Raw genomic sequence first — 23,144 nt, forward strand, 5'->3', positions numbered from 1 at the left:
GGGTTCACAAGGGAAAGGCTGCCTTAAGTCTCAGTGGTGTTGGAATTATGGGGACATTGAAGTTGTAGTCAATATAGTTTGCATTGTGAAATAGCAGAAACCTGGGGTGGAGACAGGGGGTAGAACCATATTGTCTGAAGCTGAAATATATGCATAGGATTGAGGATTTTTAGACATTTCCATAATTTTTTGTTATATATCTCTCTGTGTGTATGTGTCTCTTTGTGTGTGCCTGTGTATGTCTCTTTGTGTGTGTGTCTCTCTCTGTGTGTGTCTGTGTGTCTCTCTCTGTGTGTGTCTGTGTGTGTTTCTTTGTGTGTGTGTGTCTCTCTCTGTGTGTGTCTGTGTGTGTGTGTGTCTCTCTCTCTGTGTCTGTGTGTGTCTCTCTCTGTGTGTGTCTGTGTGTGTCTCTTTGTGTGTGTGTGTCTCTCTCTGTGTGTCTGTGTGTGAGTCTGTGTGTGTGTCTGTGTGTGTCTCTTTGTGTGTGTGTCTCTGTGTGTGTCTCTCTGTGTGTGTCTGTGTGTGTCTCTTTGTGTGTGTGTCTCTCTGTGTGTGTCTGTGTGTGTGTCTCTCTCTCTCTGTGCGTGTACATACACCTGCACTATAGCATGCATGTGAATGTCAAAGTATATCTTGTGAGAATCATTTCTCTTCCTAGACCATGTGGATTCCTGGGATTTGTCTCAGAACATCAGACTTGATGATAAACACTTTCCTCACTGTCTTAGTCAGTGTAGTGTTCTGTTGCTTTAAAGAAACACTGTGACCACAATAACTCTTATAAAAGAAAGCATTTAATTGAGGTTTGCCTACAGTTTTGTGGTCTAGTTCATTATTGCCATAGATAGGAGCGTGACACAGCACACAGGCAGAGATGGTGTTGGAGAAATTGAGAAATCTACATCCAGAGAAGTTGAGAGTGCTACATCTGATCTGCAAGCATCAGGAAGAGAGAGACACTGTGCCTGGCTTGGATCCTTTAAACCTCAAACCCTCATCCAGTGACACACCTCCTCTAACAAGGCCAAAACCACTTCACCTCTTAATCCTTCCAAATAGTGTCCGTCCCTGCTGACCAAACACTCAAATATACTAGCCTTCTGGTTGGGGCATTCTTATTCAGATCACCATGCCCACTGGCCCACTGAGCAATCTTGCTAGCCCCAGGCTCATATTTTGAGCATTTGGTCTTTTGGTTGCTGGTGCCTTTATGAGGGCTGTATATCTTTTAGCATGTCGATCCTGGTTTGTGGAAGTGGAAGGAGGGGCCTAGGGGTATGCCTTTGGAAGTGTCTATACCCTGGATCCAGCACCCACTTTATTTCTTGCTCCATCATGGTGTGAGGAGCATCTGCTATGTGCTTCTGTTGTGAACTACAATATGCCTCTATTGCTATCCTAGACATGAAACCATGAGACAAAATGAACTTTCCTTCCTTGACCTGACTCTTATCTGGCATTTTGGTCACAGACATGTGAAGGTAGCTACCACAGACATTCTATTATAAGATAAGTATCCTCATGGATACTATTATAGGATAAGTATCCACATAGAACATGTGATCTAATGGGATCCACAGCTGTATGGCTCTTGACCTGGGGGAAAAAGTTTCCCAGGACTGTGACAAGTACAGGGGTTATAGCCAAAGCAACCTCTCAGAAACCTTGGCAGCATTCTGCTGCTCTGTGGAATCAGGGTTATTGATGATTCTGCCACCAGCTCCTCCTGAGAAACAGTGCAGTTGGTCTGTATGTATGCCTGGGTTGTCCTCATGCATTTGGAGACCATCTGCCAAGGGCTGCTTCACCTAGCATCCTGAACACCAATGTGCAGCTCTTCCTCCAGAAGCAAGGTTAGCATCTTCATTGCTTTGTAGAAATGCGCCTGCCTTAGGTTAGCAGAATTACATGGATGCTACAGAAGATACTGTGGTGTGTATGCCTGGGTCTTTGAGGAAGGATAAATTCTCACATGTGTCTTGTCGTATCTGTCAGCCTCATGCAGAGGAGTTGTATTGCTCCTGACATCATACATTTGAAGTGGAGAGAATCCAGACACAGAAAGGTCTTAAGGTGGACTGGGAGAAAGAAAGGCCTGGAAGGAAAGATCATCTCTCTGAACTAGAATGTTTCCCAGAAACTCAGCAATTGTTGGGATCTCGGACAGATGGGGCAGGTGCAGAGCCGGTCCCTGCGACTGAGTGGGATGGTGTCTACTTCTCAGGCCTCCCCGCTGGCCACCAGAGACAGACACTGAGTTGGGAGTCAATTGTATTAGGCAGAAACTTAGATAGGGTTGTGATGGGGGTGGGGGTCTTGGGATGGGGTGAGGTGGATTGAGGAATAAGGGCCAATAATATTCTGCCACGTTAGCAGTGGCTGGGTAGAGGCGGTTTTAGGACAGGCTGTGTTGAGTCGCTCATATGCGGAAGTCATGGCCAAAGACAGGCACCAAACTCGACTTAGGCTCAGGAACTTACATTGGGCCTCACGCCAGGGCCTCATGAGGCCCAACAAACAATCTGCCTTAACTTTTGCTTTGCTAACAAAGTGGATGTGTCTAGACAGAATGCAGGACTAGAAATGTCAGTCATTCCTTATCTTGGGAGGAAAGGTGCTGCCTCTCTATCGCTGCTGTCCCCAGCTGTGTTGGTAGGCAGCAGTACTGAGGGCGAAGAGCATCATCATGTCTGTCTTACGCCTGGGAAGCTTATAGTGTGCATCAGAGCTGAGTGCATTTTAGGATGGCTCTGTTCTTCTGTCCACTTGTTTTCTATCTCTTCCCCTGTGGGAACATTGAGCACCTTGTTACCAACCAGTTTTTATTTGCACACTGGTTATATTCTTTAGGCTTCCCCTAGAGCAGAAGTGTAGGCAAACCAACAGCCTGGCAAGGAAATGGGCAAGATGCCCTTTAGAAAAGGTGGAGCCCTTTGGCAGTGGGTGAGGCCTCCTGGCAAGGGTGGTGGGGCCGAGGATCTTTAGTAGGTTCTTCCAGAGCAGTGTGCATGTCTTCCCTGTGGGGTAGATGTAGAGTGACTTTGTTTATTATGTACCCATATCCTACCAAGTCCTATAGTGTATTGCCCTGTGATGGGTGGGAGGTCAGTAGAAAGGAAAGATCACCCAGAGAAAGCAGGACCTCAGGCTCCTGGGTGCCTACTCAGCTCTCCACGGTTTTACCTGAATATCTCTAGGTTTCAGATTTTATAAATGAAATCAGCCTAGATGGAGCCTAGATAAAACACTTGCATATTTATTTTATTTCCCCTGGGGTTAGCGATCCAAAAGTATTTTAAAAAGTGGTTGCAAATCTAGTTTGGTTTAGTATGTATAGCCCATCTCCTCTACCCCACTGGCTCTAGCTCCTGGCTTCATGACAAGGGATTGAGGAACATTGGACCAAATCTAGCTATCCCAGGAGTGCAGGACAACCAGCTGTACCCCTAAACATAATGGTATATTCCCTCTCACCCCTCCCCTGCTGCAGGAGCCCTGTTGCCCCAGGGTTGCTTATGTTCTAGGTGATTTGGATTTGGGTTAAGTGGCGGAGATGGCAGTTTTGCCCCCGTTTTGCTGACTGCATTGCTGTAAGGACTTGTATAGTATCTTGTTGTTCAGACCAATTTAATGGTCTTTGTCTCTTTCTCAGTCTTAACACTTCCTGTTTGTCACAAAGAATCCATCTTGTTCTAGCAGCTCTGAGAAGCAGGCACTTGAGGCATGCAGGTGGGGCCTCCTGTCAAGTTTGTGAAGCTTTGCAGAAACACATCTCTTGTTTGCTGTGGTAACCAGGGAAGAGCGAGCAGAGAGGGTCCCAGCCTCCAGCTCTGGAGTCCCCATGGAGCACACACCATCCAATAGCCCACAAATAATTTAGTAGCAATGTGTTCGGGTTGGACTGCAATGAATGCAGACCTGATGTTTTTCACTGAGCTGTCTAAATAGTGACACCACTCTCTACCCAGAGGCATAGAGATGATTTTTCCCCTCCAAGTAATTGGCACCTAGAGGTTTGGCAGGCAGCATGGCATGTCCTGTTCCTGCTCTGATTCTCTGCAGCAGAGAGGAGAGACCCAGAAACCTGTCAGACACATGGCTCTCAGTGAGCACAAATCCCACCTGTGGCCAGCCCTAGGGATAAGTGCTAGTTACCATGGTAACCCAGAGCCTCACTCAGGGAGACCACAGGAGGATCTTGGCTTTGGGCCTCTCATTTCCAGAGAGGTGAGGGTGTAACACGGGAGGAGGCTGGAGGATGGCTGTGACTTGTCTTGTCCTGGCCATAGCATGCTCTCATGGCATGCATGTGTTTGTCAACTCTCCTGGGACTCATCAAGTGCACGTGGCCCCACCAGAGATTTCAAACAGAGAAATGGGTATTTCTGCCTTGTCTCTGGTTCCAAGTTTTTCAGTTTACAAACTTGCTTTGCTTACTGAATGTTGGGCTCTGTGGTATGAATTGTCTGCCCTCCATGGACAACATGCTGATGTGTGGGGGAGTGTCCTTCAGAGAGAAAGTAGTCCTTGGATCAGTTTGCCACTGGGAGCCAGGGCTCTTGTCTCAGGATCCCAGGAGAACATTTGGGTTCGTCATGATCTCCTTGAGCTGTTATGGTTTTTCTCTCAAGGATGAGTATGGCACTTCCATTGTTCCATGTAGTCTGTGGATACGTGAAGTGTTACACACCCGTACCTGCCTTCATAGTCATCACCTCTGGGTTCCATTTTATATTCTCCCACTCTCGGTGACACTCATAGCTAAGTTAAAAATATGCCATTTACTGCCAATGATTTTTCATTTTTCTTTTAGAAAACTTTCACATGCTAATTTTAAGAACAAGTGATTTATTGGTTCTGCTCTAGCAGATGGCAGAGCTGTTGCAAATGTTTTCCATGACGGCACAGTTAGAAAACCAAGCTGATAACTGCTTGAAATGGGAGCGCTCAACATTGGGTGTGTCCATCTGAGGGAGTTCTGGGAGGTGGGGAGAATTAGGAGACTCTGGATTGAAGTTCTGCATAGGAAGCTTACACCTTATTAAATTATTGATTTTTTTCTATAGCCTGTGTTCTCTTTGTCCTGGTATATGCACATGTGTGTTCATTTGTGCACTTGTGTGTGCAAATATGGGCTACTCTCTGTGCTGGTGTATTCACATGCATGTTCATTTGTGCACCTGTAGTGTGTGCAAACATGGGCTACTCTCTGTGCTGGTGTATGCACATGCATGTTCATTTGTGCACTTGTGTGCAAGCATAGGTACCTGTGATGTGGAATATTTGCATGTCCATGTTTTCTTGTTTGTTCATTTCAGAACTGTTTTAAAATTTTTAAGTTCATTGCAAACACTAAAAATTTGGGATTCTAGAAAAAGTCTCTCCTGGCTGTAGAGAGAGAAAGTAGCTCTCAGCTTAGTTCTTCCACCAGCCCTTGCTGTCCCTGGGTAGCCGCAGGCATGCCACTGCTGCCTCTGCCCTGCAGGCTCTCCTCAGGGGTCTGGCAGCTGTCTTGAAGGAATGACAGGAGAAAGTGGGCATGTTATACGGCAGGGCCAGGATCAGGGTCTCTGCTGGTAAGAGCAGTACTTGTGCCTCTTAGTGTGAAGTTGAGGGGCTAGCTCCTCATGCTGCCACTGCTCTCCTGGAATTTAAGTGGGACCATTGTTTGTTTCAAAGTCTGCTAAGGTCTGACTTGTTTTCTTCTATCTTAGGAATCCCCAGTTCTGTGTCTCCAGAAGCAGAATGCTGTTATCTTCTTAAGTATGACTTTGCCACTACATTTGGCTGTCTTGATTATGGTGACATCAGCACTCCCCTTTCCTCGCCCTTGAATGTGCAGTGTGGGGCTAGAAGCAGGGAACAGTGGTACCTTCTCCTCAGGCTGGGTCCCAGCTCTTCTCCTTGCTAGTGTAATATTTTAACATGCTGCCTCGGTTTCCTTTTCTGGAAAGAGAGGTCCTGGCAGGCCCCCTTCCTCATTGCTGTGAGGCAGTGTCTTCCTTTCCTCCTGCTTTGTGACCTTTCTATAGAGGAGAGCCCCACTGTGTGTGGAAAACCTCCTTACAAGTCCATCCCTCTCCCAAGCTGTTGACTCTGCTGCCAGCTGCCTGAATAGTGCCTCCCCTCCCATGCCTGGTAGTGCATGACCAGAACCTTTCTGCTCAGGCTGATAAGGGGGAGGAGTGGAAGGTGGATGTTCAGTCTGCACATTGACATGTTTGGAGTCACCTAGGGACTAAGAACTCTTGCTCTGGGCACTTGAGAACCCTACCACTCACTGCTCCCTGCCTCTCCTAGCCCATAATTCTTGCTTCTAAGAAATGTTTCCCTGTTTCTCAAGAATTCACTTTTGGACTATTGTCACTAAATTTGATGTTCTTTATCCCCTGTCAGGACTCACTAGCACACAGGAGGTAGCCTTAGTTATTAACTCAATTGGTATTGAATTACCAATGCAACCATACTATTTTGGTTTGTGAGAGCCTCTTGGGCCAAACTTCCCCAAAGTTCAAAGGCAAAAAGTGTATTCTTTAGAATGTAGGTTGTCCCACTTTGAAAAGTTCTGTGGTTGAGTACAATCACATTGTGTGGAATGTGTATTTGTTTTTTTAATTTTTAAATTTTACTTATTTTACTTCCCAACTGTAATTTCCCTTCCCTCCTTCCCTGCCAGTTTCTCTGCCACCTTCTTTCTGTTCCCCAATCTACTCCTCCTCCATTTATATTCAGAAGAGGGCAGGCCTCCCATGGATATCAACAAAACATGGCCCGTCAAGTTGCAGTAAAACTAAGCATTTCCCTCTTACCAATGGACAGATCACCCAGACAAAAACTAAACAAAGAAATATGGAGATAACAGACATTAAGACCTAAATGGATCTAAGAGATATCTACAGAATGTTCCACCCAAATGCAATAGAATGTACTTTCTTCTCAGCACCCCATGGAACATTCTCTGAAATGATCATTCTTGCTTGCTCACTTCCTCAAACTGCCTCTGTTGCACTTCAGATGTTCCTCAGTCTCTTCAAAGGACCCTTCTTCCTTGAGACAACATATTTGTCAGAATGGGAGGCCACCAAAACATTGTGTATTCAGTGGTAGAGACACTGATCTGTGGAGCAGGGATGAAGTCCAGAATGAATGTGTATCACTGACAAGAGAATGACCATGTCAAGAATGCCAATGCCTCAGACCCAAGGAAGTGGCAAGGCTTCCCATGGTACAAACTTGGATGTTTACAGAGTGTGGTGCAGAAAGTTTTCTCCCTCAGGAGGACTGCATTATGATACTACTCTATAGGTGGACACTGCTCGTTTGTATCCCAGCCACCCAGACCTGAATAATCACACAGAAACTATATTAATTAAAACACTGCTTGGTCTATTAGCTCAGGCTTCTTATTAACTAACTCTTACACCTTAAATTAAGCCATTTCTACTATTCTGGGTGTCGCCACAAGACTGCAGCTTACTAGGTAAAGTTCCGGCCCCTTGTCTCCTTTGGCAACTACATGGCATCTCCTCCGCTCTGCCTATTTTCTCTATATATCTCTGTTCAGATTTCCTGCCTGGCTTAATTCTGTCCTACCATAGGCCCAAAGCAGATTCTTTATTAACCGATGGTAATAAAACCATATTCACATCATATACAGGGGAACCCCTCATCACCTCCCCTTTTCTGTCTAAATGAAAAGGAATGTTTTAACTTTAACATAGTAAAATTTCATATAACAAAACAAGTATCACACAAAATTTACTCTATTTACATTTGACAGATTAAGGAAAATACTCTATCATCTATCCTATCTTCATGAGTCTAAAGTTTTATCTCTAATTTATTCTTTATCAAAACTAAGGAAAACTATACCTATAGGCCTTCAACTCTTTAAAGACTCCAGAAGGATATTCACTTACCTAAGTGAATAGAAAGTGTATTATGAGCAACTTCCAAAATTCTAGAATTGACAGAGACATCTTGCTGCCTGGATAGTTGCCCAAAGTTTTTCTATAACATTGGGGCATCTATCTTCAGCCTACAGGTCCATAGTTTCCAACAGACTTTTTCATGAAGCAGAAATTATGAAAGACTGCTTTGCCTCTATTGACAGTTTGTCAGTCACTTTTTTCTGTATCTTGCAGAATGTCTGGAAGACTCTTTAATGAAGCAAGAACCCTGAAGGACTGTCTCACCTTTAGGCAACTTTAGCAGTCATTTTCCTGTGGGTCCTGCATGTCCAGTTTATATAGCATACCATCAAGCAGTCCCAGCAAGAGCAGTTTCTTGCCCAAATGTCTAACAAAGTCCATAAGGAGATTCTTCAATGCCCATCATCTTCTTGAAGCAGATTGATGTTGCCAGAAACAGATGTGTTTCATTGCCCTGAAAAGTCCTAAGTTCTTAAATTTTTTAAATGCTATATTCTGTTAGTCTTTGAAAGGTTTGAAAATTACCTATCCATCTGAAATATATCTCTGTACATCTAGAAAACCTAACTAACATGATTGTAAGCTTGACTTTTATTGATGACTATCTATAAACTTGTATTTCTTAATTATGCATTGCATCTTTAAATGAGCCATACAAGCACAATACCTTAATCAAGAGCAGAAATATATATATAATGAAATTGACCTTAAATTTTTATCAACAAACCTAGAAGCATACTAATGCAAAGTATTTATCTCTGTAGCATATCTACCTTTAAATGTAAACAAACATTTATAAATAATCATTTAGGGAATTTGGGCATTGTTCTGTAGACTTGGGAGCTGTTAATAAAGTCTTTCATGGGGGTATTCTTTGTGGTAGCTCCATATCAGCCAGCAGTCCTGAAGCTGTCATGAATGTTGGACCATCTGGGCCATTGCTTCAGGGAATCTTGTTTGATCAAACCATATTAGCTGGTAATGAAACCACAGATATCTGTCCTCTGTGGAAACAAAAACAGAACCTCTTTCCCAAAGCAACATATCCTTAGGCCCAAATTTTGAAGTCGTGATACCTTTAAAAAATATATGTATATATATATTTAGTTTAGCAGCCGTTACAATAAAATGTCTCTCTGTATTTAGCTCATTTATAGTCAAAATTCAAAGAAAACACAATAATATACATAATCCAGACTTTCTGTGTGTTTTCCATCTTTATGTGGCTTATTTTTCTTTACTCCTTTAGTCTATGGCTGTCTACACTCTTTTATATTACTTTTACTGTCTCATTAAGACTTTACTTTTTAAAATAACCATTTATACTCCTTTTCTTCTCTCTTCCAAGACTATGTACATTTAAAATACACTGTGACCTATTTACAGGCCTTTAAAAAAATCTGAATCTGTCTTTATCACGTATCTGTAATAATTTTCTGACTGGAAGTACCTTTTTTTAAAAAAAAGTATTAAGCAGGTCTGACTAGGATTAACTCTGCAGCCTTGTCTGCTTGCTCTGCTCATTCAACACGACAGAGGTATGTTCACTATCTCTGCGAGCCATACATACAGTCCCAACTCCAGGGACTCAGTGTGTCTATGTTGCACCATTAAGCAATTTGTAACACACTGCTCACAGACCCTGTTTAAGTGCAGGCCCTTCCAAAAGAGCTCATGCTACCAGCACAAATCAGGAAGCTTCCATTTTTTAAAAGAAGATACACAGTTTTTTTTCCCTAATTATGAGTCAGGAAGCCTTCTTTTAGAGGAACTGCACAACTGTTCACTACCAGCAAACTAAGCCTATCTGAAAAAAATAATGCAGCAATCAAGAAGCTATGCTTAACTCTGTTCTTTTGCATCTAGAATTCCTTACAAAGCTCTCTCAGTTTTTATGTGTATGTAGTTGTCCCACATTGCCATGACATTTTGTAGTAAGGAGATTGCTATCTCGTTTTCCAGCCACTCAGACCTGAATAAACACACAGAAACTATATTAATCACAACACTTCTCAGCCAATAGCTTAGGCATATTTTTAGCTAGCTCTTACATTTTAAATCAATCCATTCCTGTTATTTTATATTTTATCACAAGGTTCATGGTTTACTGATAAGATTCTGGGGTGTCTGCCACCAATGGCAGCTACATGGCATCTCTTTGACTCCACCTATTCTCTCTAAATATCTCTGTTCAGATCTCTCACCTGGCTTTACTCTACTAAGCCACTGGCTGAAACAGCTTCTTTAATAACCAATGATAATAAAGCATATTCATAGCATACAGAGGGGACTCCATTACCTCTGCTCTTTTACAGTGACCTGCCCCCAAGATTAACTAATTTACCTCCTTGATCAGAAGTACATTATAAACCTGCTTCTTCACTCAGCTATGTATAATAAACCAGTCTCCTCATTCAGCTGTATATAATAAATGCATTGATTTTCTGGACTACTTGTACATCTCCATTAGAGCTCATGGACCAGCCAATGACAGCTCTTCTGTACATGAGTCCTCACCAGTCAGGTCAGTCCCAAAGCCATGAGGTGGTACTGGTCAAGGGACTTGCTGTTGATCTCTTTGACAATTTCCAGTATAGACTGAGATCAAGACATTCCCAGCTTAAACCTCTGAAAAGATCTATGGATGAGGTCTGTCATCTAGGTCTCTTTCTGTCTCTCAGTGTGGGAGTGCTTCAGGATCATGAGGAGTCCTCCCCTGTGCTGTGCCGCTCTGCCCATGTCAAAAGTGTTCTTTCTTTAAATGTTGATTTTAATTCAATTTATACGTTCCATGTGTTCTCCAAATCTTAGGATAAATGTGTATCTCAGTAATCTATTCATGAATCAATCACATAGAATGCCCAGTCTCAGCAATCCTTAGCATCACACAACCCTGAGTCACCTGAAGCATGGCTTGATGTGATGGATGGAGCAGTATCTTCTGACACTCACCCCTGTCAATCATGCCCTTGTTTGTACCCCCTACAACTGGAATTACCAGAAAAGAGTTTCTTTGCAGCTAAGCCTTGCTAGGCATGCTTTCACCGGCCTATGTTCACCCCACACTGGTGGGGACAGCTGTGACAGCAGACATGAAAGATGACAGGCCACCAAGCAGAAGGGACACACTATGCTCTGGCTTTGAGGGCTAGCCCCAAGCCTGCTATTTCCACAGTCATCCCATTGGTCCACATGGCCAACTCAGCAGATATATCTAAACTTGGAGAAAGGTCCTAGGAGAGTAGACACAGTTCCTATGGACCTAAGGAAGTGAATGTGAACACCCAGTATGGAGGACTAAGCAGCCTGTCAGTTGACAAAGAGAAGTTATCTTGGCTTCTTGGGAGTTTGTTGATATCATACTGCCCTGGTAGGTATATTCATTGGGGTCATCCATCTCTCATAGCAGGGATCATTGTGGTGGTCCCATTCTTATTCAGGAATTCTTTGTAGTAATCTAACACATTGTGGTGGTTCTATTCTCAAGGGAAGTTTTGTTCTGTTCCTATGGCAGCTCAAATAAAGAATCTTTAACTTGACCATGGCCAGAAGCCATTTTCGATGGCCTAATAGCCATACTTTCCAGGATATGTGTTCCAAATCAGATTAACAGTCATCTTACCGTACCATAGATGTGACAGGCAGGTTGTTAAGTGGAAGCCCAGGCTAGGAACCATGTGGTGTGTTCATCTCTGCCAAGGAAGGCTCTTTCTGGCTTGCTCTTCCAAACATTTTCATTAACTCAGTTTTAAAGTTCCTTTCATGTCACTTTAGGTTCAGATATATTCAAAGCCCCACTTCTGATGATAAATTTATGTGGTTTTTTTTTGTTTTTACTATAAGAAAACACCTGAGACAATTATGTCACAAAGAGAAATGTTTGTTTTGGCTCATGGTTTTAGAGTTTGCAGTCCACAGCTTTGTGGACCAGTTTCTCTTAGGCCTTTGACATTGCCAGATGATAATGGCAGGATGTGACAGAGAAAACAGCTCCCTGCAAGCTTTGTAGCATATGTTTCTTAACTCGCCATAGCTTCCCAGAAGTTCGCCCAGGCTGCAGCACATACTGGCCATTTTTCCATCATTTCTTCATAGTATGGATATGGATATGCCACCAAGTACTTAACCCCTCACTCACCAATGGCTGGCTGGCTGGTTTCCTTTTGGGGCTATTACAATAAAGAGTATTAAATGTTCATATACAGGTTTTTGATTGAACATGTCCTCCTTTGTTTGGGATAAAGGCCAGAGACTATTGTTGGGTCACATAATAAGTATGTGTTCATCTTATATTCCCACCAGAAAATTAATGTGATTCAGTTGTTCCACATCCCCAGAATTCAATGCCGTCCCTGCTACTTATCTTGGCTGTTCTTGTGGGTGTGGAGTGACATCTCATGTGGGTTTATTTTGCATGTTCCGATGGCCAATAGTGCTGAGGATCTTTTCATGTGCTAACCCTCCATCTGTGGAGCCTCTGCACTGAAATGTCTCCTCATGTCTCTTTTCCATTTTATAATTGAATTGTTCTTAATGTTTAATTTTGAGAATTTTGCCTCTACTCCAGACCCCAGTGCATGTCGTTTTTCTCCCACTTGGCCCTTGTCATTTTATCCTCTCAATAGGTCTTTTGGCAGAGCAAAGGTTTCTGATTTTGAGAAAGTCCAATTGGTCCTAGGTTCCAAAGATGGTCTCCTTTCCTTCCTAGAAATGGTATAGTTTTAAACTTTTATGCCCTTGGATCCATTTTATATGCACATGAGCCAGAAGTGAAGTCACTGCTCTTTTCTGTGGATAACCAGTCACTTCAGCATGGCATGTAGGAGAGGCAACTTTTCCATCATGAAGTTATTTTTGAAATTTTTTGGCAACAATCACCTGGGCATGTTTATCCAGGTCTCTCTTTCTGTTTCCCACTCTGTTTTGTTGATTTAGTTGTCTATTCCTCCATTCAACAGTTTGTATTACTATACAGATATAATTGGACTTGGGATGCCCTATAGTGATTTATCTGGCTTTCCCTCACAGTTTAAAGCTACTCTAGTTAATTTGTTATTCTATATAAATTGTTCATATCAACAATGAATCTTGCTGTGGTTTGGACAGAATTTTGTTAAGCCCTTGAGAATATCAGCATGAGGGTAACTGGTTTTAGTTGGAGCTTTAGGTCCATGGACATGGCACACTTCCTATTTTTCAGATATTTTAATGAATTTTTATCATATGAGTCTTGTGCATGTTTTGCTAGATTTAAACACAATTACGTAATTTTTGAGTGACATGTAATGATGGTTAGTTAGATGGATGGATGGATAGATAGATAGATAGATAGATAGAGCTGTTGCAAGGGAGCAGGCTGGCTTTTTCTTGCCAGCCGGCCAGCTAGCTTAGCCCGGAAATAACCACACAGAAACTGTATTAATTAAAACACTGCTTGGCCCATTAGCTCTAACTTCTTATTGGCTAGTTCTTACATCTCAGTTTAACCCATATCTATTAATCTGTGTATTGCCACATGGCATGGCAGTGGCCTACCTGGAAAGATTCAGCATGTCTGTCTCTGGTGACTCCATGGTATCTCCCTTTAATCTGCCTTTCTTCCTCCCAGCATTCAGTTCTGTCTTCTCTGCCTACCTAAGTTCTGCCCTTTCAAGTAGATCAGGACAGTTTCTTTATTCATTAACCAATGAAAGCAACATATGAACAGAAGGAACTCCTACACCAGAAAGCAGTAGAGGGTCCTGAGATAGAGGCTTCTTCTTCCCAAAAGGTATCGCAAGAAAAAAGGCAAGAAGGCATAGGGGTGGGTATGTAAACAGGACCATTATGGGAAAGGGGAGAACCCAGTGGCCATATAAAATGCCTAAGCCAGTACCCAGTGGGGACTCCCAGCCTTAGGGCCTTTCCTTTCCTGAAGGAATAAAGTACTCCTCACAACTTGGTCTTCAATCTTTCTTCGATATTAAGTTCCTTATTCCAATGACGGAATGAGCTCTGAAATCTCCCTAGACAACTATCAGCACTCCTGTTACAACAGGTGTGTTTGTGGTTTTGCTATCAGTGTTTCTTGCTATTATTCATAAATAGGTTTCTAGTTTTGAAGGAACCTAGTGATTTCCAAGAGGAAGAACATATCCTATGGAGATATGTACAGTTCATGCCTTTGCTTCTGTTTTTCACACCTCCCTCTTTCTTTATCTTGCTCTAAAGTAAGAGCTACAGTACACAGCACCAATGTTAAACAAGACAGCCATTTCTGATCTCCTTCACCCAGGGTCCTGAGATGCCAGACACTCAAGGTCATTAAATATCAACCTGAGACAGTGGCTTTGAGTTCATTGTCTCATGCAATGAAGATTAAAGATGTGAACTCTTATGGGATAATGCAAAGTAGAAAAAAGCTTTATTAAGAAGAATTACAGAAAAGTGAGAAATTAAGGATAAGTGAGAGAAACTCCCAAGAAGGAAAGGGTTTCCAACCATGGGGGAAATCTCTGGGATTCCGTTTTCTAGGGGCTTTTATAAGTCATGGCAGATTCTGAACAAAGGCCAAGGAATTTTGAGATTGGTTGGTTCTTTGTGCTCTCATGAGGCACAGAGGATCTACACCCTCTATGAGCATCCCTTTGGCATGAGGAGGAGATGACCATGCTCTGCTCAGGTACTCCCCAGTTAGAGGTCATGGAACTCCATTGTCTATTCTGACTTGTGCTTTGTTAGCTGCTGATGGTGACTGCTGTTTGTTAGTGTTAGTCACTGGCTCATGTTTGTACCTCTGATCTGGCAGATGTCTAAAATCTCAGTAATTGGAATAAACCCTCTTTGTTCTCACAGATACCAAGAAGTAGTTACATTTGTTTAGTTAACTCCTTGCCAGTGGGATGGTCTGGGTTATCTTTCCTAAACTAGGTGATGTTGTGTTAGAAGCCAAACTTACTTACAATTTAGTCTGTTACAATTAGTGGTTTCAGAAACCAGAATATAAGAAACATATGTCAGTGTCTTATATGTGTCCTTCAAGGACTTTGGGGGACAGGGAGCAGGTGCCTTTCAATCCCTGGCCCAGTGTCCTGTTTTCCCTCCTATGTATCTAGTTGCATTATCTCACACTCAGCCACAGCTCTTATTCCGCTTCCTTGGTATCCCAGACACTGCCATTTTAACCTTTAATCTTTCAGCCTCTGCTTTCTCTGTAACATATGTGAACAATCTGCAGTTCAACACGGACCTTTTCCCTTACCATGTACAGAGAGTGCCAACTCCTTCAGTAGCGCTACTGCGGAGTTCTTAAGTGGACACAGGGTCAAACTAGTATGCTCCTGTCTTTATAGGTTAGCACTGCCCTCAGAGATGCTTTTCTTTATAGTGGGAAGAAGTTTATGCAGATGGTCAAAGTGCACAAAGTAAATAATTTTGGAGTATTTGGTCCTAAATGGGACATCTATCACACCCCTCCAAGGCTCAGAGAGCATTACAGAAGAGAAGAAAAGGCCCAGAAGTTGGGGATGAGTACTGCAAACAGTGTCTTCTGGACATGGCATGTCCATTGCTCTCCTCTTAATTGTTGCTGAACTTTACCTGCTGATATTGTCAATGACATGTCTGTCCTACATTCATGGTGGAGATTGGTCGATAGGTGTCTTTTATTGTATGATTTTCACCTGCCTTTGTTATCAGAATAATATTAGCTATGAAATGAGTTGGGGATTGTTTCTTCTTATTATATTTTCTGGGAGAACTCATGCATAACTCTTATTCTTTAAGCATTTTATAGAGTTTATAGTGACACCATTTGGGTCTACATTTTTATTTCGAGGGAATTGTAATTCTGAGTTTAAGTTTATTTAAACAATTATGGAGATATTCAAAAATCCATTTCAAAATGGATGAATTGTGGCCATTTATGTTTTTCACTTGTAGCAATGTGCCCAGACAGTATTCTGCTTAGATATAAAATGCTGCTTGTGTGTGCTTATGTGTGTGTGCATGGATGTGTCTGTACATACATGTGTATGTGTGTCTGTGTGCACATCAGAATCCAGATGACAACCTTTGTTGCTGCTTCTCAGGAGCAATCTATCCTTCTTTGTAAGAAGGGTCTTTTATTGGCCTGAAGCTTGCCAAGAATGCTAGACCTGCTCGTGAGACCCAGGAATCTGTCATTTCTTCCTCCTCCGCTCTGGGATTCCAAGCATGTGCTATGTTTGCTTTTAAAATGTGAGTTCTGTAGATCAAACAGATCCTTGAGCATGCAAGTCAAGCATTTTACCAACTGAGTCATCTTCTGAGCCCCGAAGATGCCATTTTTAATGAAAATTTTTTCAGCGAAATTCCTTTATGCTCTCAATTATTTGTTGCCTGATAAATATTAATAGTAAGACTGTCCTTGGGGAACAGCATGTTTAAAGCATGCTTGTTTTCTAAACCTAAAATGCTAGCTGTTGGGGTAACATGGAAAATGTGCTTTCCAGTGAGAATGCTCCTGGGAATGGACAGCAAGGGGCTGGAAGCACACCCGCCAGAGGGCCTCCTTTCCTGTGGCCTGTCCCCAAACACTTCAGGCTGTAGGGACTGGACTGCACTCCCTGCAGTGAGTTATCTTCCACAGAGAGCTGCTCTGGAGGAGCTAGGGCTGAGGCCAGAGTCATCCTGGTATTTTTACCACGGGAGCTCCTGGGACTTAGTATGTACCAGCCATTTGATTCATTGCCATCTGTAAGCTTTAACAATTCACATTTGCATTTTAAAATGTTTAAATGCATTCATGAAAACCACTCCTGTCTATCTTTAAATTTTATTTAGAGTATGTGCTCTGGACTTTCTTATCATACTGGACACACATACACACACAGAAAGAGAAAGAGAGGAGTGTGCATGCATACACACAAATATGCACAATACACAAATATCCACACATATCTACCCATGAAAACACATATAAATTCACATGCATGATCATACACATGTAAACACACATGCATACATATTCACATGTTGGAATATGTTCATACACAGAGATGTCCTGATTTGAAGGCTTTGTGACTTGTTTTTTGCACAGTGCATAAAAATATACCTCTGTAATTACGTGATGTTAGTGATTAGATAATTACGGATAATTGCATGGGGTAGCTCTAAGTGTGAAAGCGTTACCGTAAGATCTAAAATGTACAAATTGCATAATAATTATTCTTGGGAGTTATTTGGTAATTCTGAGCATAATTATCATGTGATCCACAATGCATGTAATTAATGCACAATTGCATAGATTTTTGCCTTCATAACTGCTTCCCCTTGTTATAAAGCTCTTTGTCACAACATTTGAGTGTAAATATAATGTAATTGGCTCTGAGATTTAGTACATTAAACCCACAGTAATTGCTTCACAGGAATGTAACCCTACCCAGCAAATGCTGGGCTCTCATTCAGGATGGGTTACGGAGAACAGTTGGTCCAGTGTGGTAGTGGAACCAGGTCAGAATACAGTGGGTGTGCTGAGCAGGGTGATATGGTAGGTATGCTGGCAACTGCGTGCGCATTGTGGGTGGGGCATCTTTGTTGAAGCTGAACCTATCTCAGTAGAAAAGGTCATGTTCTGCATTGCACAAAAATCTCTTTTGTTTATGTTTCCTTTGTCTGCCAGCCACAGCTGGCACCCACTGCACCTATTTTTAAATCAATAGAGCAAATCACAGATTGTCATTTGGGTCTCAAAGTTTAAGAAAGCTAGAGAAGATCTTAACTATACCCCACAAGGCCCTGTGATTTGCTGGAAGAATGGAGACCTGGAGGGCTTAGCCACGTTTGCAAATTCGTGCCTCAGTTTATACTCCTTTCTCCACAGGTTTCACGTGGCAAGATGACTACACCCAGCATGTGATGGCCCAGGAGCTTGCAAACCTCCCCAAGGCATACCCATGGCATAGAGACGCTTCCAGCCCAGCCAGGTATGTGTAGGCATGACTTGGCTCTTCTTGCTCCCAGCCACAACCATATCTTTAAGTTTGGTTGTTTATAGCATAGCAAAGCAATCACCATCTTTTTGGTATAAAACAGGTATCTGCAAGGGAATTCTCTGCATGGGAAAGATGCACTAAAGTAACCTTGCAATGTGGAACACTGGACACAGGCGTCAGTGGTCTTTCTTCTACTTGTGTGTGAGACTCCCAAAGAACCCTGCGTCTTCAGAGCCTTACTCTAACAAAGTGAGGTCAGAACTCTGGTTTATTACTAGGAAATTGTGCTTATGACAATGCAATGACCAGGATTAATCCAGAAAGTCCTGGTCTTGCTCTGCCACAGCACAGCAGCCCATATCAAGCAACATTTGCACTGTGCCATCTCATTTCCCATCACTTCCAGCTGTAGTGCGATGTCCTGGCAGTCCCACTTCCTGTAGGTCATGAAATGGGAAACAGGGGTTTGAAACATTGCTCAAAGAGAAGCCACTGCAAGAACAAGCCTAGGCCAGTATGCAATATTTTGAGATAAAAACCAAAACAACTCCCCCCCAAAAAAACACTACCACCACCACAACAACAGTAGACATTTCCCAAAGGCTTAGTTTGCAAGGTTCATTGTTTCCCAAGCAACAGAATACTCTTAAACTACAGTTTCATGTAGAATAAATCTTCATAACACAAAATCTGACTATCTGCCTTTATGACTTCTGTGCATTTAATAGATCAGGATCCCACATCATCTTGAAGGCCATTTCACGTCTAGTGGGACCAAGGAAGTAAAACAGGCAAAAAGTGGGCAGTTGGGTAGTACATTAAGTCTATGTGGAGTCTCTGTGTTTCACATAGAGTGAGCTAATATTCTTGGGAACATTCTTTATAAAGAGACTGATATGTATGTATGTCTGAATGATATATGCATATATGTATATATATGTGTGTGCATAGGTTTTCCACCAAGTTTCATATTTAAGAAATTGTTATATATTTATGGAAATTAGCATAAATTATATAAAACAGTTTATTGTGCAGATAGTTATATTAATGTGTATACATATATATGTTTAATACATTACAAATATGTGTTGACACGCTAGGTGCCTGGACACCTGTCCTTAGTGCTTACTAAATCAGGAAGAAAATGCTGGTGTTTCTGATAGTGTCCAGAAGACTATCCTGGAGAATGTAAGAGAAAGTAAAACTCCCCCAAAGTGTGTCCTGAGTCAGAAGAGTTCAGACCCTCCCTGCTACTTTTTAGGTTATACTTGGTAACCATGGTGACTGTCCAGAATATCCCAGTGCTCAGCACAACAGTGACTTGGTGGAACCTGAACTCACTGCTCTCCTGAGTTCATCCGTTCCTTATGAGCTGAAGGGAATGAGGCCAGTCATCCATCTCTAAGGACCAGAGTATCTGAGAGAAACTGGCTAGGTTTTCTCCATCCATCCTTTGAGCCCTGTCCTGCCAAGGAGAATTGGCTTCTTAGCTCCAAAGTCTTCCTGGTCCCTTGGCCCCGTCTTTGCTTTGGTCTGATCCCTGGGATGTTGTTCATTGTAGATGCAGCAGAGGGAGACCAGACTTTTCCCAGCTCCATACCTAGGGCCAAACTCCACTGTGTTTATCACAAGGTCACAGCCCTTCCCTATACCCTCTATGAACTCCTCTCACGTTGTCTTTAACAGTCCAGTGAATTCCCATTAGAGGATGCTATGGGCCTGTGGGACCCCATGGAGACACTACAGGTGCATACAAGCAGGCATGATATTGGAGAAAGAGCTGAAAGTTCTGCATCTAGATCCATAGGCAGCAGAAGGAGACTGTGACACTAGGCCTAGACTGAGCATATAAGACCTCAAAGCCCTCCTCCACAGTGACACACTTCCTCCAGCAAGTCTACACCTCCTAATAATATAGTTGCTATGTGCCAAACATTCAAATCCATGAGTCTATTGGGGGCCATTCCTATTCAAACCACTACATCAATTAATATAGTCCATATTTTTACATGTAATATGCCGTGTTTCTAATTACACATATAAATGCCAGGGGCATCACATGGGTTTAGGATGTCCTTGCTCATATTTCTCCAGTGAGATGTCCTCTGTCATGCTCCCTTGCCACGTTGCTGGCACTGGGCTTTATGAGCACTGCACTCTGGTGCTGGACTGTCATGCTGCATCTCTGTCCAAATCCTGGCAGCTATGACCATCCTGAGACGGTCGGCTGAGCTGCAACCCTTGCCTTAGTTCTTGCCTCGCGCCTCGGGATGCTGCTGCTGCTCTTGCTTTGCTCCTGCTGCTTGAGGAATCTGTGGCCTCCTTCAGAATAGGACCCTTGGACACTGGTTCGAAGTATAGGTTCCATAACCAACACCAAACAGCTTCTGAGAAGCATGAAGGAGCCCAGCAGGGTCTCCACAGTAGCGGCCCTCACACCTCTTTCCTCTGTGCAATGTGTTTGTTTTCTTCAGCATTTTTAATAACCGTGTCTGATTTTAAATTCACCAATAGCCATCAACCTAGTTTTCCAAGCAGCAGACTTATCCCATTTTTAAAGGAGCCCATGTGTCCCCAACTCCTAGAGAGTAGTGATCAATTTTGCTTTTTCTTCTTCCCTTTCTGTCCCAAATTCTCCCTTATTCCAATCCCCACCTGCACCAGTCACAAAAGTCATGGAATAAATGAGAGAAGGGAAGGACGAGGGACCAGCAATGTGTCTGAAGTGCAACTGGGTGACAACAGTGACCCAGTCCTGCCTAGCTCTCCTTTTCTCAGTTGGCTCAGAGCTCTGCAGACACACAGCTGTCCAGGAAATGGCTTTTGGAGTTCTTTCGCACATGGCATTCATCTCCAGAGAGACAGAGCAGCTTGCTTCACAGTGATCTGTTCAGAGTAAAGATGAGGCTGGACATTGTGGGGTATGCCTCTCATCTAGGTGCCTGGAGGCTGAGGTGGAAAGCTGGCCAGCTCAAGGCCGCCTGAGCTACAGAATGACACCCTGTCTCCATTTTTAAGAAATGTGTGTGGGGTGGGGGAAGAGGTGCAGGGTAGCTTATTGATAAAATGCTAACCAGTATATACAAGCCCTGGATTCCATTTCCAGAGTAGAGGGAGAGAGGGTGGGGAAGACAAGAGAGGAGAGCATTTGGTCTTTCTTTGGAGGGTGGTCAGTACTTGATCCAAAGCTGAGGGAGCAGCACTCCCAGCTGGTGGCTTGTCATTTGTCCTCCATACACACGAATGCCTTGCCTCAGGCAGAGGAGGCCAAGTGATGCACTGAATTGAACAGAGCCATGTGAGGATCCGTACAAAGTATGTCAGATATCGCTGAGAAGAGTGGAGGCCGGCACACACAGGATCTATAAGGCCAAGAGCTAGAGTCTGCTGCAGTTCCTGAAATGGGAACCAGGACTAGGTGGCCTGTGTATGTGAGTACCAACTCCAATGTTGGCTGGCCCAGAGCCTGTGTGTGAAAACCAAACGACATGAAATGACGGTCACTGAGCCCCTCTGGGCTCCACTTTAGCTTTTTTTCAGTGCCCAGATTGCATGGCCACTTCAGGCAGCGTGTGTGGAGGCTGAAAGCATCCAGGGACACAGTAAGAAGAGCAGAGGCCTAGTGTGAGATACGCTCTACCTTGGTAGAAGCAGAGGATATTCCTTAAGCTGCTCACCGTCTTGAAGCCAAGTGACGCGGTACAGGTCTGTATGCTGACTGCTACAGCATGGTACAGGGTGACAGTGGCCACTCGATCTTTGTGACCTGTTGCACAGTCACAAGCTGGGTCTCATGCAGAGAAGAGACACAGGACAGACAAATAGGGCATTTAAAGGCACCTTCTTGATCTGTCTGCGCATTGATATCAATTGGTGAGAAAAACAAAACACCACAGGAGTAAATGGACCAGCTAAATTACAATCTGATATAAAATGAAGTAGGCAGGAAAATTACCTTTGATTTGAGATGCAGAGAATTCTGAACTACCCAATAAATTATGTGTTTGCCATGGCTGGACCAGATATTGGCAACAAGTAGGGGCTGGTTTATTTTTGTTTTTAGACAGATCTAACACCTTAATTCAAACTGGCCCAGAGTTCAAGGTATTTCCTCATGTCCTGGCTTCTCAAGTGCTAGAATTACAGATATTCACCACCATTCCTGATGACAGAATGGGTTTATCACCCGAGATAAACAGAGATGGAGAAGTTTTGATGAATCTCAGCTTTAGGAGACTTTTTTTTTTTTGACAAGCACATGTGAATCGAATCTGGCTGCCATTTGTACACACAGGGTATTCACAGATTAAGTCAGGGCCATAGCCTTTCTTTCCTTCATCTCTCTCTTGTGTTTAGAGCCCAGATTTCTCTATCTAGGCCTCTCAAAGGACAGGGTGTGTTGCTGTGAACTGTGACCAGCCCTGTGCAGTGGTTCACCAAGATCTGTTCCTATCCTCTCTGGTGCCTGGGATCCATTCTGAGTGTTCCCTCCCTCACCATTCCCTGCCACTACTGTCCTCCATTAAGGTTGGCCATGTGAGAGATGACATGCTTTATTTAAATTTTTTAAGTGTTTGGCTGATGTCATTTAGCATGTCCCCCAGCTGGTTTTACCTACTCTGCTTCAAAGGAGGGGATTTCATTCTCCATGGCCAAATGATAGTCTATGGTGTATGCCCTACACTTTATTGATCTATCTACAATCAATGCTTATTCTTATTCCCTAATATGATGATTGCTGCAGTCACCATCAACGCTAGCACCTCTTTGACATGCTGGTTCCATGTCCTTTGGATGAATACCTGGAAGCAGGTGACCAGATCCCAAGGCAGTCTTATTTTCAGAATTTGGGGGACCTTCCACGCTGTTCTCCATGACAATTACATGTTATAAAAGGAGCAGTGGGCTGTGTCCCCGCCACCCGGCTAGTTTATACCTGAAATAACCACACCAAATTGTATTAATTAAGTTACTGCCTGGTCCATTAGCTCTAGCCTCTTACTGGCTAATGCTCACATCTCGATTAATCCATTTCTAATAATCTGTGTAGCACCATGAAGTGGTCGCTTACCAGGAAGATTCTAACCTACTTCCATCTTGGACCAGAGCCTCATGGCATCTGCATGACTCTGCTTCTTTCTCCCAGCATTCTGTTCTGTCTTCCCTGCCTACCTATGTTCTGGTCATATCAGGTCAAGCAGTTTTATTATTTAACCAATGAAAGCAACGGATAGATAGAAGACCCTCCTACATGATTTCC

The 23,144-nt window shown here is 43.1% G+C and overlaps 1 protein-coding gene across 1 annotated transcript in view; it reads left to right on the plus strand.

Moving 5' to 3' along the window:
• Positions 1-23,144, plus strand: part of Ptprn2 (protein tyrosine phosphatase receptor type N2) — a 744,114-nt gene that overhangs the window by 258,742 nt on the left and 462,228 nt on the right. Inside the window, exon 4 of the mRNA XM_041638770.1 lies at positions 17,773-17,875. Coding sequence (XP_041494704.1) covers positions 17,773-17,875 — 103 coding nt within the window. The remainder of the gene's footprint in view (positions 1-17,772; positions 17,876-23,144) is intronic.

The sequence above is a fragment of the Microtus oregoni genome, unplaced genomic scaffold (assembly GCF_018167655.1).
Source record: "Microtus oregoni isolate MIOR12 unplaced genomic scaffold, Mior012 000056F_ref0000123, whole genome shotgun sequence".
NCBI classification, from domain to species: Eukaryota; Metazoa; Chordata; class Mammalia; order Rodentia; family Cricetidae; genus Microtus; species Microtus oregoni.